At 41.6% G+C, this 16,558-nt stretch overlaps 1 protein-coding gene across 2 annotated transcripts in view; it reads right to left on the reverse strand.

Annotated features, from left to right (window-relative positions):
* Positions 1 to 16,558, reverse strand: part of MMS19 (MMS19 homolog, cytosolic iron-sulfur assembly component) — a 34,140-nt gene that overhangs the window by 9,587 nt on the left and 7,995 nt on the right. For both annotated transcript variants that reach the window (XM_052661237.1, XM_052661236.1), the window contains exons 2-11: positions 12,002 to 12,050; positions 9,801 to 9,901; positions 8,940 to 9,025; positions 8,479 to 8,553; positions 7,998 to 8,067; positions 7,489 to 7,617; positions 7,341 to 7,402; positions 1,101 to 1,187; positions 603 to 677; positions 115 to 192 (exon numbers count right to left, since the gene is read on the reverse strand). In XM_052661237.1, coding sequence (XP_052517197.1) covers positions 115 to 192; positions 603 to 677; positions 1,101 to 1,187; positions 7,341 to 7,402; positions 7,489 to 7,617; positions 7,998 to 8,067; positions 8,479 to 8,553; positions 8,940 to 9,025; positions 9,801 to 9,901; positions 12,002 to 12,050 — 812 coding nt within the window. The remainder of the gene's footprint in view (positions 1 to 114; positions 193 to 602; positions 678 to 1,100; positions 1,188 to 7,340; positions 7,403 to 7,488; positions 7,618 to 7,997; positions 8,068 to 8,478; positions 8,554 to 8,939; positions 9,026 to 9,800; positions 9,902 to 12,001; positions 12,051 to 16,558) is intronic.

A 16,558-nucleotide genomic window follows, 5' to 3' on the forward strand; every position in this document is an offset into this window, starting at 1 on the left:
GCTGAATAACCAGGCACAGCAACAGAGGGAAAAGGACAGGGTGTGTTATCTCCCCTCATGCCTGACCTGACAACTAGGAGTTAAGAGTAGTCAGTTTATCTAAGTGACACTCACCTCTCTGCGGATAGAAGCCCAGAGGCTGGGAAGGAAGTCCTTTAGTTCTTTCTGTCCGTACACGGCACAGCAAGCATTCTGCCAGGGAAAGCAGAGGTTAATAGCGGTCTATACTCTCAGGCTTCCTGGGACGTGCAGCCCCCTCAGCATAATGGCACCTGAAAGAGGCGGCTCTCAGCAGTAAAACCAGCAGGGTTTCATAACCATCCTACCCAGATCACTGAAAAGCAGGATCTCGCCCCAACTGATGAAAACAAGCATGAAGAGGGAGCCCTGGTCAGCCTTTCCTCAGCTGCCACTCTGCTACTACAGAACAGGGCAAAACGCAGCTGCGGGCTGTAGGTCAACCTACAGGCTGAGACCCTGGGTATCCCTCTCCTGAGGCCCAGGGAACAGCTCCCCGGCTCTCTAAGAATCAGTCCATAATCCTGTAGCATTGCTAAATTGTCTAAAGACAGCTGGGTCCTCAAAACAGAAGAATCACTCACCAGAGTCTGCAGAGAATCCAGCTTGGCACTCAGAATCTCGGAGTCCACTTTCTCAATCAGCAGGGGCAGCAGGAACTGTGGGAGAGAAGGAAGAACCGAGCACGGGATGTGGCTGGCGCTGCAGCCGCACCCAGCCCACCATGTCCTCGCTGCCACCAGCCCCCGGGGTAGGTGCTACGTCACCGAGCTGCACTGAGTCAGGAGTTGTGACTGTAAGCCAATCTCCCTCCCAAGCCATGGCTGGACTCCTAGTGACCTGAAAAGTGGGCTAGCTGGCAAAGCTAAAGAATCTCAAAAGAGTGCACCATACCGGGACGGGATTACTATCTTAAATGAAGAGATGGTCAAGTTTTCTACTTTGAAGGTCTGAAGACACTTGCAGGATGCCATACCTTAGAGTGTATACTGGATCTTTCTTTTCCTCCATGCCTTTAACTGTTCTTTCTTCAGACCCTTCTGAGGCCTGAGGCTACATGCCCTAACTCTGGCCAGACCCACCTCAGCAAAGCGTGGTGTAGAAGCCAGCACAGCTCGAAGACTCAGGATGAGATCTTCTCTCTGGATGCCATGGGGATCATTAGGTGGCTGCAAAAGGGAGAAGAGGCGTGGCCTTGTGTATCTCTTTAGACCATGCCTGGACACAGGACCGAACCTACCAACCCTGCAGAACAGGGTGAGATTTACAGCCAAATTGCCAGACAAGTGGTACAAGGCCCCAGAAGGAAGACAGCTTGCTCTTTCGTGTTGTTCCTTGGGAAATTTCTGTCTGTTGGGGCTTTATTTTCTATCTGATCATGCAGTTTTCATCTGATCTATCATCTCACCACTCAGAGATAAGCACCCTTAACTTTCTGGTGCAACTTTCTTCTCTGTATATAGAGTATGATGACTATGTGATTGGTAGACACTTTCCCTTTAAAACATATATAGCTTTAGAAACCGTGATTCTTTTGAACATATGGTTTGCCATCTATTTTTTCACTTAATACATTAGGTACATTTTTTTCATGTTATTCTTCTTTCATAGCATTTGTTTTAGTGGCTGATACTATTTCATTGTGTGGTTGAGCCACAATTTATTTGGATAATCTCCCTTTGACAGACAATTCTATTTTTCCACCCTTATAAAAAGCTGTAATCCTAGCAATATAAAAGCATTGATGATTTCAGTATCAAGAAGGCAGATTTTTTTTAAATTGAAGTATACAGTTGACTTATAATATTGTGTTAGTTTCAGGTGTACAGCAAAGTGGTTCAGTTATATACATTTATATATATATTTTAGATTCTTTTCCATTATAGGTTATTATAATGTATTAAATATAGTTCCCTGTTTTATACAGTAAACCTTTGTTGTTTATCTGTTTTATATATAGTGATATGTATTTGTTAATCCTGTTCAGTTCAGTTGCTAAGTAGTATCCAACTCTTTGCAACCCCATGGACTGCAGCATGCCAGGCTTCCCTGTCCATCACCAACTCCTGGAGTTTACTCAAACTCATGTCCATAGAGTTGGTGATGCCATCCAACCATCTCATCTTCTGTCATCCCCTTCTCCTCCTGCCTTCAATCTTTCCCAGCATCAGGGTCTTTTTCAATGACTCAGTTCTTCACATCACATGGCCAAAGTAGTTTCAGCTTCAGCATCAGTCCTTCCAATGAATATTTAGGACTGAACTCCTATATATCCTGTTAATCCTATATTCCTGATTTATTCCTCCTCAACCTCTTTTTAAACCCTTTGGTAACTGTAAAGTTTGTTTCCTACGTCTGTGAGTCTGTTTCTGCTTTGTAAATGAATTAATTTGTATTATTTTTTAGAGTCCACATATAAATGGTAACATATAATTGTCTTTTTGTGTCTTACTTAGTATGAAAATCTCTAGGTCCTCTACTTTGTTGCATGTATCTTTTAAAATTAGAGTTTTCCTCATTTCCAGATATATACCAGAGGAGTGGGACTGCTGGGTCATATGGTAATTCCATTCTGTTTTCCATAGCAGCTGCTGAATTTACATTCCCACTAACAGTGCAGGAGTGTTCCCTTTTCTCCACACCCTATCCAGCATTTATTATTTGTAGACTTCTTGATAATGGCCATTCTGACTAGGGGCTTCCCTGGTGGTTCAGATGGTAAAGAATCCACCTGCAATATGGGAGATCTGGGTTTGATCCCTGGGTTGGGAAGATCCCCTGGAGAAGGGAAAGGCTACCCACTCCAGTATTCTGGCCTGGAGAATTCCATGGACTGTATAGTCCACGGGGTTGCAAAGAGTCAGACACGACTGAAAGACTTTCACTTCACTACACTTCATTCTGACAGGTGTGAGGCGATACCTCTTTGTAGTTGTAATTTGCATTTCTTGAAAAACTACAAAGTTAAGGATCTTTTCATGTGCCTATTAGCCACGTGTATGTCAAGAAGGCAGACTGAAAACATGAATCAGATTTTCCTTTTCCTCTTTAGAAATCCCACCAAAAATGCAGTAAGGGGATTTTCTTTTCTTTCTTTTTTTTTAAGATATAAAGCTGAAGGGTGAACAGGACAAGAGATATTAGCAACAAAATTGTAAAAGCAGACGGGTAAGAAGAAAATGACTTAGAGCCAAGACAACAGAATCCTCAGTAGGCTTGGGGAAAGCTTAGTAACTCTCCATACACACCACACAGTCTCCTCAGAAAGCTTTGCAACCAGCAGTACCAGGCACCTTTGGAACTGGGAGTGGGGTTAGAGGAGCAGTCTGACCTCCCAGATTGATCCTCAAGTCCTTCCTAGCTGCAGCAGAATCTGGGGTTTAATTCTTGGAGAAGGTGAGACAGAGCTGAGACAAAAATGCAGTTGAGGGCCTGGGTGCTGAATCAAAAGAGGTCTAAGTGGGAATTCCTTGGATGTCCAGTGGTTAGGACTCAGCGCTTTCACTGCCAAAGTCCTGGATGGGGAATAAAGATCCTGCAACCTGAGGGTTCCCAAACTGTCCATGTAAGCCACTCTACAGGGAAGTTCATCCTCAATCAGCCCACTCTATGTGCTCAGAGCTCCCACTCAACTTTATAATCCTCACTTTGAAACACGTGCAAACTCCCAAGGATTACTAGATATCTGGAGAAAGCCTCTAACCTGGAAATAGAGAACAACATAAACTGAATAAGAAACTTGGATGAAACAAAGACCACACATGTGGGGAGAGTTTTCAAGAATGGTAAGAAAGTAATTCATTCATGGGTTAAATAAGAATAGAATGCTATTAAAAGAAAAATCAAAAAACATTCAAGAAATCATCAAAAATGACAATAAAAGGCCCTGGGAAATTCAAAGCATGAGTGCAGAAATGAAAAACAAAATCAGCTGCTGGGAGATGTGCTGGTCCTGGGCCTTTCTGCCCTCGGATCCCTTCCTCAGGCTGACCACCGTAGGCTGCATTCTCCCGGTTCCCACAATGGCCGAGGTTCAGTCAATGAGAAGCACTTGCAGATGAATGCAGGTTAGAAGGAAAGGAAAACCCAGGACACTTCTTCCCATCTCTATTTAGTGGGCACTTTCACCACTGGTAGCATCTCCTCCTTGGCTCCAGGTCCCACTGAAGGCCTATGTTTTGTCATACGCTGGCCCCTGAGGTCCAGTAACATCAACTTTTCTCTCTGTCCCTCCAGCCTCAGGGTGGTAATGGTTTTCTGCTATTGATAGGTTGCCTCACTATCCCTTGTTTGGCTTCTCGGCTCTCCTATAACTTGTACAAACAATTTCCAGCATTAAATTATTTGTTTTAAATACCAAAGTGGTTTCTGTTTTTCATGCCTGGACTCTGACTGACAGAAAAGATAAAAAATAAAAATTTCTTATAAAGTAACAAGAAGGTAAAGGAAGGAAATATGAAAGAAAAGGTAACAGACTGACAGGAGTTCCCAAAGGAAGGAGCAGAGAGCTAACAGAGGGAAAGACAGCAGCAACGGAGAATGCCAAGAAGTCCTCCCAGGCCGGAGGACACGGGCTTCCAGACCGACAGGACCTCAAAGCACCCAGTACAATGCGTGGAAACAGACCTGTACTAAGGCACATCACTGTGAATTTTCAAAATATTGGGGGGAAATAATCAACGCTTAAAAGCTTCCCAAGAAGAGGGAAGAAAAGTGAACACAGAAGTTTTGCAGAGCAGAAAGAATTCAGACTTCTTCACAGCAACTGAAAATTAGAAGTAAATACAGCAATGCCTTCAATTTTATACCCATATTATCAATAAGTGTGAGCAAAGAATGAAGAGATTCTAGATTTACAAAAATGAAAACATTTTATACTCTTTTTACACCCACGGGAAGCTCATAAGGGACGAGCACCACCAAAATGAGGGAATAAACCATAAAATGAGGAATATGTAAACACAGAAAATGGAGATCTGATCCAAGAGAAAAAATAAAGGAATCCCTAGATGATGGGAAAGAAAGATTCAGTATTGACTCTGCATTAAGAGTAGGAAGCAACCAGCTAAGACTGTATGGCTAAGTTAAGACTGGTTTTTACATTTTTAAAAGGTTGAAAAACAAATCAAATAATATCTTGTGGCACATAAAAATTACATGAAATGTGAATTCCCAAGTCCATAAATATATTTATTGCAATACAGCCAGTGTACCACATTCCAGCGGCGAGGGAATTTCTGTGCTAGAACAGCAGAGCTGAAGAGTTTCAATAGGGAACATAAGGCTCACAAAGTCTAAAACAGCAGCTATCTGGCCCTAACTTATACTGCTGTGATCCATGATGGTGATGGCAAGTGGCCTATACAGACTGGTAAGACCGTGAAGAATATTATTAACACAAATTTAACACTGAAACCCAGGTGTCCCTATTTTAACTAACAAGAGCTTTCTGCTTCCCATAGACCACACTGTGGAAAAAAACACACAACTCTGCTCAAATAAAAGAAAATTTCCAATTATTATCTATAAACTTGTTTTTCCTAGAACATCTCTGAGAAAATATATAAGCAGTTGGGAGCAATGATTATCTCTGAAAGGAAAATGGTTGGTGGCAGTAAAGAGGCTTAATTCTCTAAATGTTGCATCATATTCACTGTACTATCTTTCAAAAAAAAAAAATTCTTGCCCACCCTAAAATGTTAAGTGCATATATTCCAGCACATATTCCTAAATTTTAGGAATTTATCCTAGTGTTACACCCATATACCCACATATGTGTGAAACGATACATGTACAGGCAGGGTATGTTAAGTGGCAGCATTGCTTGTAACAGCAAAAGATTAGCAAAAACCTTTGTCCCGCGGAGGACAAGTAAAATTAACTAGGTATGTCCATGCAAAGGAAAATCACAGTCATAAAGAATAAAGAGCTAATTTATATACTGTTATGGAACCCTCTCCAAGATATACTGCTAAGTAAAAATGGCAAAGTAGAGGAAAAATGTGTAAATCCACTCCCATTTTTATGGGGAAAGGGAAGAGCATTTTTTAATACATGGATGAGAAAGCTCTGTAAGATTCAGACGTAATTGATAAAACTGATTGACAATGGAGAAATAAACTTGATGGTATGTAGATTTTTCACCTATTTGTACCTTCTGTATTTTGAATCCTGTGAAGGTGTTATCTTTTCAAAACAAACACAAAATAAAGAAAGTAAAAACAGAGAAATCCGGCAGCCTAACCAAGAGCTTTCAAGAGTTCAAAGGCTTAAATACTTCTGAGCAGAAATAGTGATACTGATTACAAAAGCAATGAGAAGGATATTAGGAGAAAGGTGGCCCCAGCAACATGATGTCAGCTAAAATAAGCTGCTAAGAAATTCCCTATGGCAAAAATGGCTTTTTATCTTAAAGGCAGGGAAAGTCAATAGTGAAAGGCACTCAAGTCATGTCCAACTCTTGGAGACCCCATGTACTATACAGTCCATGGAATTCTCTAGGCCAGAATACTGGAATGGATAGCCTTTCCCTTCTCCAGGGGATCTTCCCAATGCAGGGATTGAACTCAGGTCTCCTGTATTGCAGGTGGATTCTTTACCAGCTGAGCCACAATGGAAGCCCAAGAATACTGGAGTGGGTAGCCTATCCCTTCTCCAGTGGATCTTCCCGACCCAGGAATCGAACTGGGGTCTCCTGCATTGCAGGTAGATTCTTTACCAACTGAGCTCTGATGTAAATTTGATGTGTGTGGTATAATTCCTTTCATTTCATCTACATACCATGCATACCCATATAGTGCTGAGACCCTGAGTATTTGGAAAGAGAAGGTAAATCAAGATGCAGAGTGGGAGAAGGGCTGAGGCTTGAGAGCAAACACCTCCTGTGCATGCTATGCTCAACTGTGTCCTCTTTGTTTCTATTGCCTGAGATGTGCCCTCAGAATCCAGGATCATATGCTACACATCCTTCAGAAACCAACTGAAATCCTATTTTATCTGTGAGTCAGTTCCTGCCTACTCTAGCTCACACTGAACTGTCTTTGAACAACTGTAACACCACTTGTTTTGGTCCATAATCTCTTACTGTTACTTAAATGTTTCAACTTTCAAGGACATGAATCATGTTCTACAATCCTGTAGTTCTAAGCACTAAGTACATTTTTAGGAAGTTTTTTTTCCACTTCCCAGTTTACTGACATGTTAAGTTCTTGAGGGCAGGGATCGTTTCTTTTGTTCAGTGCTGTAACCTCAGTGCCTAGAACTGGGCCTGGCACACAACAGACACTCAATATTTGAATGAATGAATGAAAGGTACTACTTACAGGAGTAAAATCAATAGGGAAGTAACAAGATGTCACTTCAAACAACTCCTCCACAAAAGGTCCTAAAGGCAACAGAGAAAGAATGAGGACTTAGAAGCCTTTCATCTGACAAGCCCCAACCAGCTAATCCAAAACTGCAAGGACGTACCCAGGCTATAGTCTCTGGAGATGAGGTCATAGACAATGCGGAAGGCCACCAGAAGATTACGGGGATCCTTTTCCCCATCCATCACCTGGATGAAGCCAAAGGTGAAATCAGCTCCTAGGCCCTTCAGCTCTGGGGAGGAGAGAACAAGGTCACTACTGTCCCACAAGATAGAAAGTGGGGCTTTCTTCTGGCCTGCGCTTTCCCTCTCTCACTGCCTCCCTCTTCACGCCTCCCAGAGCTGACCATTTCTGCTTTCCTATTCCAAGAGAGTTCTCAGTGAAGAGAAGATGTGCCACAATATATAATGGTTATGGAGGTAGGAGTTTAACACTTCAGCTCAAACCCCACCCTTTCTTTCTTTTACTGGGGAGTGAGTGACTCCCAGTTTCCCTTTATCTTCCTCTCAAAGTACTGGCTCTTTTATATCACTCTGGGCTAAAATCAGTCCTGGTAAAGGGGGAAGAAAAGTTGCGTTCACTTTTTAGGTCTCCTGAAAGCCTGCCTCTTACCTTCTTCCCGGGTTCGCATGAAGTTGGTGATGATACTGTAGACTGTGTGTCGGTCCACCTGCGGCAGGGACTTGGTAGGAGAGACAAGAAAGTAAAGTAAGTGCCCAAAGAATACCTCAGCTGACAAAACTATTTCCTGCTTCACCGTCTCTAACTGGGTAATTCTCTTTATACCAGGATAAGATGACCCTCAGAGGAAATGCAGAGAAAAGGTATGGGTCTGGTCCAGCAGTCTAGCAGAGGAACCAATAACCAAAACCTGTCTCCTACGTGCCTCACTTTCTTTAGGTGTAAGAGGACACAGGTCAGATGTAATTGCATGCCTCCCTCTCCTTATACAGTAGCAAGGGACAGCAGGCAAATATGGTCAAAGGCCTGTAAGAGTTCAGAACTCTTAGAAGGCAATTTTTTTTTGCCATGTAATTCTAGTTATGTCAAGGGCTGGAAGATAGAAAATACTGAGGTGACTGTTATCACTCACCTGTACGTGGACCTCCTGGAAGATGGCTTTAAGCACAGAGACTGCCAGCCCTGGGGGCAGGGCCACACACAGGCTCTGGGGGAGAAGAGAAGTGTGAACACAGAGGGAAGTCTGGAAATTTTAGTGTAGCCTTCAAGCCTAAAACGGGCCTATCTAACTGCAGTGGGAATTACAACATCCAGGCTGGGGAAGACATGCTGACGGTGAGAAACACGGTCCCTTTTCTCAAGCTGATTAGGTCTCTACAGCTCCTTCCAGGCTGACACTGAATTCCAGTCCCCAAAGGACACTTTTACTCTCCAGACTAAAAACAGAAGTGGAGCTGGCTGAGACTAGTTTAGCCCCATATCTAGGCATCTGCTTTGAAGTACCCAAAGTCTCACCCACTAAGGGGAAGGAGACAATTCACTGGAAATAGATTCCTATAAACATGGTATGTAACACAGAGAAGGAGAACTCACAAGTGCCCTCAAACCCTGCAGGACAGACGGGATCACGAGATGATGATCCTTCAGCCGGTTCTCATAGAACAGGATCAGGTGGACCACTGAACAGACCAGAAATTCAGGCATTAGTTTCCACAGGCTGGAGAAGGGCCCGCTGGCATCGCTTCTTCCCAAAGTTTCTAAGGGCTGTTCCTGCCTGGGCTTCACTACAAATCGCCTCCTTCACCTAGGTATGTCCCAAGCCCTCCCATTTGAGGGGTTCCTTCCTTATCTGTCAAGAAAACAGGTGAACATCTTGGGTCATCCATTCACATAGAGGTCACAATCAAACCCATTCTCAACCTGAGAACTGCCTTTCTACAGAACTTGGGCTGGCCCGTTTCTCACAGGGCCACACGGGAAACATTTTAGGTGTTTGGACACAGTATGTCACAGCTGCTTAGCTGGGCCACTGTAGCATACAAGCAGCATAAACAGCAGGTTCATAAGCGGATGTGGCTATATGCTTATAAAAGTTTATTCATGAAAACAGGCTGTAGCTTGCCCACCCCTGCTATGGAAGATAAATAAGCTGCGGGTTTTTTCCCTCAGGACTTCAAAGCATTTTGATATTTCATTACTCTTCTGCTCCATCTATGAAACACTACTTTGTCCATTTTACAGACAGAAGACATACTGGGGGGAAAAAAAAAAAACTGTCTAAGGCTACATTTGAAATCTATGTGTCTTGTGGCTCAATTCTTATCTTCTTTGCCACATATACTAGTGCGGTGTGAAGACCCTGAGTTAGGAGTGCGAAGATACCTTATGTCCCTCCCTCCCTCCCGGGTAAACCGGCCTGATAGACAAGGAAGGCTCAGCACGCCTACCAGTTACCTTCCTTCTCCAGGAGCAAGGAATGACACTGGAGGAGCACCTGTGACAAAAGCTGGATTCCACGTGCCCGAGTTTGGGGTTCTGGATTCTCTAGAGAAGACCTGGGGGAAAGTAAGATAGAGAGCCTGATTTATCACCCAGTTCAAACTTCGGAAGTAAATATTTTGCAATTAGTCGCACTCAGCCCCTGGGCATGGAAGCTGGCCCAGGAAGGTACTCTGGAGGCGCTCAGCATTACAAACAACAGTAAGGCCAATCCCCAGATTGGCCTGGAGGTGTCATCAGGGGCATAAGTGACACCACAGCCAACAGAAGTGTCCGTCTCCAGGCACTGACTGGGTGTGGGGTTTACTCTTTCTCCTCAGTGATACAACTGTGACTTTCCTCTGAAAGAGAGCTTAGCAGTTACCCACAGGGCTCAAGAGATGGCAACTTCTACCAAAACAGGAGAAGAATAAATATATCACTATTAAAGCAACCATTATAGTCTTTACAACTGGAAGTGTACTAAGTAAGATGGTCAGAATAAAGGCTTTAACTATTTAGGATTATTGATATGGGAGGACCCAGGCTGAAGCAACAACAAGGTGATTTATCTTCAAAACAAATCACAGAGATTACATTTAAACATACCACAAGGAATCTAAGCAAATGAAGGAGGCAGAAGACTTCTGAAGGAGAGGTGGCCAGGGTACCTTAACGAAACAAGGATAAGAGTACCTATGCTGAGCTCAGTCGTCCAGTAGTGTCCGACTCTTTGCTACCCCATAGACTGTAGCCCCCTAGTCTCCTCTGTCCATGGAATTTTACAGGCAAGAATACTGTTGCCATTTCCTCATTTCCTCCTCCAGGGGATCTTCCCAACCCACGAACCCTCATCTCCTGCATTGCAGGTGGATTCTCTACCACTGAACCACCGGCGAAGTCTCAAGAGTATCTATACTAGAGGAGCTGGGGCAGAAAAGATCAGTCTTGACAAGATACCTGGGATAGGAGCTTACGGAAAGGGCCCCACTCAGAAGCAGAAAGCTGTACATTTAAAAATGGACCAAGGCACACAGATGCTCACAGAAGCATTATTCAGAATAGTCAAAATGTGACAACAACTCAGATATCCCTCAACTGATGAATGGGTAAACAAACGGTGGTATATCCGTATAACAGAATATTACTCAGCAAGCAATGAAGTACTGATACAAGCTACAACAGGAATGAATCTTGAAAACATTATTGCAAATGAAAGAAGCCAATCATAAAGATTATATATTATTGCATGATTTCATTTATCTGAAATTTTCAGCATAGGTAAATCCACAGAAACAAAGTAGATTAGCGGTTACCAGGTGCAAGGAAGAGAAAGGAATGGGGAGTGACTGTTAATAGGTGTGGGGTTTCTTTTTGGGGTGATGAAAATGTCCTAAAATTGACTGTGGTAACTAATGGCTACACAAATCTGTGAATACACACTTTATTATTTATTTTTTTAATACACACTTATAAATGGTGAATTTATGATAGGTAAATTATATCTCAATAAAGCTGTTACTTTAAAAAAATGAACCAAGGCCACAACAACATATGGGAGAAATGCATAATAGTGACCTACTCTCCCATCTTCTCCCCAATTTTCTATTTTTCTCTGTTTTAGGAGACACACTAGCTATGACAGTTAACAACCTTTGCTACTAAGACTTTCCAATTTAAATGGTCTTCCAAGTACAAAATATGAGAAGAGCAGGCATTAGACTATAAGCACATGCCTTCTCTGGAGCTTGGAATATCTGGTTTGAACAGTGGTCTTCCAGCTGTTGTTCCAAGCCTTTTCCTACAGTGGGGAATCCCGTGCCAGGTCAGCCTCCCAGGTGGGGCCCACAGGGGTCTGAGTCAGATGCAGGCTGACTAGGATGCCACGGGGGAGGGTGGGGCTAAAGAAGCATTAACATTTGATGGCTTTCAACCACCCACCTTCACCTAAACCTGCGGGCTGATGCGAGAGCTACTGCGGCCCACAGGCTGTGCTCTCAACACCTCTTCAAGGGTCTCAATAAGTTTTTTCAAGAGAAACATAGGCTTAGCCTGAGGTACTAATATGGAAGGGGAGGGAGGAACTGGGCTACAGTGGAAGAAACTGAGGACAAAATAACTGTTTTCAGAGTGTACTGCCAGGGCTGATGAGAGTTGTTCTGGAGCACGTAGCTTACCCAAGGGCTTCCACCACTTGTAACACTGTATAGCTTCCAGACTTCACATCTAGAGGAAAGAAAAAAAAAAACAAAACATGAAACAACAGTAACAACAAAAAACTCCATCCTAGGGTTTAATGTCTCTATTGCCGATGTTTCTGCCTATCCTGGGTTCACACCTGGGGGTCCACTGTGCTTGCCAAGAGTCCCTCCACACTAGAGGCATTTCGTAATACTTCAAATATGCAGCTCCAAGTATAAAAACTGAAAAGAAAGTAAATATATCATTTGTAGGTAACCTGATTGTTTACCTAGGAAAATTCAAGAGAAATACATGAAAAAATATTACAAGCAAAACAACTCATTAGGATGGCTTGGTACAAAATTAATATGAAATTAAGAACTTCCACATATATGTACACTAGCCTGTAAAATCATATAAAGGAAAAAAGTAATAGCAACAAATAAAATTTAAAAAAGAGAGAGAAAAATACCTCAATATAAACTGAACAGAAAAATGTGAATATCTGAATGGTGAAAACTTTAAAGCACAAGTGAGAAAGTTGAGCGCAGAAAATAATACATAATCAGGCAAATTCTGAAAAAGAGTAATGAGGGCGGAAAGGCGGTTCTTCCAGATAGTAAAAGATTTTTATAAATAAGTTTTACAATAATTAAAACACTGTATACTTCTGAATATACTTTATATTCTCCATAATAAAAGTATAAACAAAAAATAACAGTGTAGTATGAGTTCATAGTCAAAGAAATCAATGGTACAAAAATGGAACAGAAAATCCAGAAAGAGACACAAATACATGAGAATATGATTTAAAAATTATTATTTCAATTAAAGAAAAACAGATTATTCAATAAATGATGTTGTAGTGATTGGATATTTGGGGGAAAAGAACAAAAACAAAAAAACCAATGGCTCTGAATTTTTCACCAAAGTAAATTTCAAATGGATTAAAGAAAAAAAAAAACACAAAAAACAGGAGAACATTTCTAAGTATAATATAAAGTTATACTTTAACCATAAAAGAAAAGATTAGTTAAAATTAGCTACATTAAAAAAAAAAAACCCGGATTTTCTGCAAGGCAAGAAAAGAAATCATAAGACAAACTAGGAAAAAATATATGTAATTCTTATAACAAAAGGCTATTTTGCTAATATAAAAAGAGCTTCTACAAATCAATGAGAAAAAGACCAACAACCAACTTAAAAATCGGCAAGACCAGAAGATGCTCAACTATATTAACAACAGGAATGCAAACAGACTGGCAAAGATCAAACATTTTGTGTAACTCTATGTTCAGTGATGGTAGGCAGAAATAAGGCACTCAAATGCTGCAGGTGCCATGTGAGTTGGTACAGCCTTTTTATAGAGGGCATTTTTTCCCTGGCCCATCCACTTGGCATGAGGGATCTGAATGCCTGGCCAGGCTGTGGACCGTGCCCCCTGCTTTGGAAGCACAGAGTCTTAGCCACTGGACCACCAGAGAAATCCCTAGGAAGAGCAACTTGAGAGTATCTTCTAAGTTACAAGTGTATCAATACATATGCTCTAACCCAGGGAATCTTCTCAAAATTTACCCTACCTACTTTTAAAAGTGCAAAATAATGCATGTACAGATTTTCTCACTTCAGAGTAGTTTATAATAGCAAATGACTGTAAATAACAAATGGCCATCAATGATAAGAAACCAGTTAAATCAGTTATAGTACACCCATACGATGGAATTCTCCGTAGCTAACTTAGGAAAAGAAATTGAAAAAAGGCTGAGGAACCTATATATTTCTACTAGTAATGGAACAAGATTTAAAAGCAGAACATAGAGTGTACATAAATAGTATTAATATATAGTATGTGCATGGCATTGTTTTTAAAGGGGGGGAATGATTTCTACTTGTATTTATTTATATCTCTAGAAGATAAAAGGAGTTAGTAACACTGTCTCCAGGGAAGGAGACTGGTAGCTAGGGGAATGAGTGTGTGTGTGTTCAGTCACTAAGTCCTGTACAACTCTTTATGAGCCCAGAGCCTACAGCACGCCAGGATTCCCTGTCCTTCACAATCTCCCAGAGTTTGCTCAAATTCATGTCCATTGAGTCGGTGATGCTATCTAACCACCTCATCCTCTGCCACCCGCCTTTCCTTTTGCCTTCAATCTTTCCCAGCGTCAGGGTCTTTTCCAGTGAATAAGCTCTTTGCATCAGGTGGCCAAAGTACTGGAGCTTCAGCTTCAGCATCAGTCCTTACAATGAATATTTAAGATTGATTTCCTTTAGGATTGATTGATTTGATCTGCTTGCAATCCAGTGGGGTTGAGAGGTAGACTTAAAAAAAGGTTTTACTTTGGAATAACTTTAGGTTTAAAGAAAAAAGGTCGTAAAGGTAGTACAGAGTTCCTATATACTCCTTGCCCAGTTCCCCGAAGGTTAACATCTTACACAGTACATTTGTCAAAACTAACAGAGATGAGCATTTGTATATTACTTTTAACTGAACTCGAGACTTTATCAGATTTTACCAACTTTTCCACTAATGTAATTTTTCTGTTTCAGGATCCAGTTAAGGATATCACACTGCAACTAGCCATAACGAATCCCTCAACCTTCCTTGTTTTTCACGACTTTGGTATTTTTAAAAAGTATCAATATTTTCATAAAACGTCTTTTGATGAATTTTTTTTTTTAATGTTTTCCTCGTGTTTATCCTGGGGCTATGGAGTTGGGTAAGAATAACAGCACAGAGGTAAAGTGCCTTCCTCATCGCATCCTATCACAGGTACAATGTATCAACACGACTTACCACTGGTGATTTTAACTCTGACCACTTGGTTAAGGTAGTGCCAGCAGGTCTCTGCACCACGCATACAGTTATTATTTTTCCTTTCCCCGGATTCTTTCCTTTGGAAGGGAGTCACTAAGTCCAGAGTCCACACTTAGTGACTTAGGACAAAGGGGAGATTAAGCTCCGTTTCTTAGAAGAAGGGGTACTTATCTATGTTATTTGGAGTTATTCTAAGGAAGATTCATCTCTTCCCTTCATTTATTTAGTTATTTATATCAGCATAGGCTCATGCATATTTTATGCCTTGGGTTATAATCCAATACTAGGCTATTTCATTGCTCAATTTTCTATCTTTAGCCATCAGGAGTTTTTTTTACACTGGTTGGCACCAGCATCCCTTTGACATACCCTATCCTTTTATTTTTTTACAGTGCTTTCTTACCTTTTGGCACTACAAAATACTAAAGGTTCATGTTGTAATTTCCCTGCCCCAACCCTTAAATCAGCCTTTGCCCCAAGAAGTCCTGGTTCTTTTTATTGGAGAATGGTATTAAAAACCAACATATGGAAGTAGCTGCACTCGTTGCTACTGTGATATCACTGCTTCTAGGCCCTTCTCGGCAGAGAGAGCTGGGAAATATATGTACGTATTCTAACTTATGTGTATACACACATTATCATTATTTCTGTATCTATCCATATATATCAAACTAAATAAAAGATTATACTAGAGTCTCCACTCTAATATAGTACCACAGGGTCCATTCTAGCCTTCCCCTTTGCTTATTTATAATTTGTTTCTTGGACAGTGAGGAACTTGGCTCCCATTATCTACCATTTTTTATTCTTTTCAACCCTAGTGTAGCTATAAATTACTTTTGGAATTGTCAACCTCTGTGAGAAACAAATTCATAAGCAGAGCACAGTACTTATGGGCAGTTTTGCCTTCAGCCTGAAACAGTTTCCAGACAAAATATTGTTTTTCAAACACTGAATCAGCTTGCCCTCCATGTCCCCTTTCAGCTCAGTTCAGTCACTCAGTTGTGTCCGACTCTTCGCGACCCCATGAACCGCAGCACGCCAGGTCTCCCTGTCCATCACCAACTCCCGAAGTCTACCCAAACCCATGTCCATTGAGTCGGTGATGCCACCCAACCATCTCATCCTCTGCCATTCCCTTCTTCTCCTGCCCTCAATCTTTCCCAGCATCAGGGTCTTTTCAGATGAGTCAGCTCTCCGCATCAGGTGGCCAAAGTACTGGAGTTTCAGCTTCAGTCCTTCCAATGAACACCCAGGACTGATCTCCTTTAGGATGGACTGGTTGGATCTCCTTGCAGTCCAAGGAACTCTCAAGAGTCTTCTCCAACACCACAGTTCAAAAGCATCAATTCTTTGGTGCTCAGCTTTCTTTATAGTCCAACTCTCATATCCACACATATCCACAACATAGCCTTGACTAGATGGACCTTTGTTGGCAAAGTAATGTCTCTGCTTTTTAATATGCTGTCTAGGTTGGTCATAACTTTCCTTCCAAGAAGTAAGCGTCTTTTAATTTCATGGCTGCAATCACCATCTGCAGTGATTTTGGAGCCCAAAAATATAAAGTCAGCCACTGTTTCCACTCTTTCCCCATCTATTTGCCATGAAGTGATGGGACCGGATGCCATGATCTTAGTTTTCTGAATGTTGAGCTATAAGCCAACTTTTTCATTCTCCTCTTTCACTTTCATCAAAAGGCTCCCTTTAGTGAGGATATATCATACAAGAGTAGTATAAT

Source organism: Budorcas taxicolor, chromosome 23, assembly GCF_023091745.1.
Source record: "Budorcas taxicolor isolate Tak-1 chromosome 23, Takin1.1, whole genome shotgun sequence".
Classification (NCBI taxonomy): domain Eukaryota; kingdom Metazoa; phylum Chordata; class Mammalia; order Artiodactyla; family Bovidae; genus Budorcas; species Budorcas taxicolor.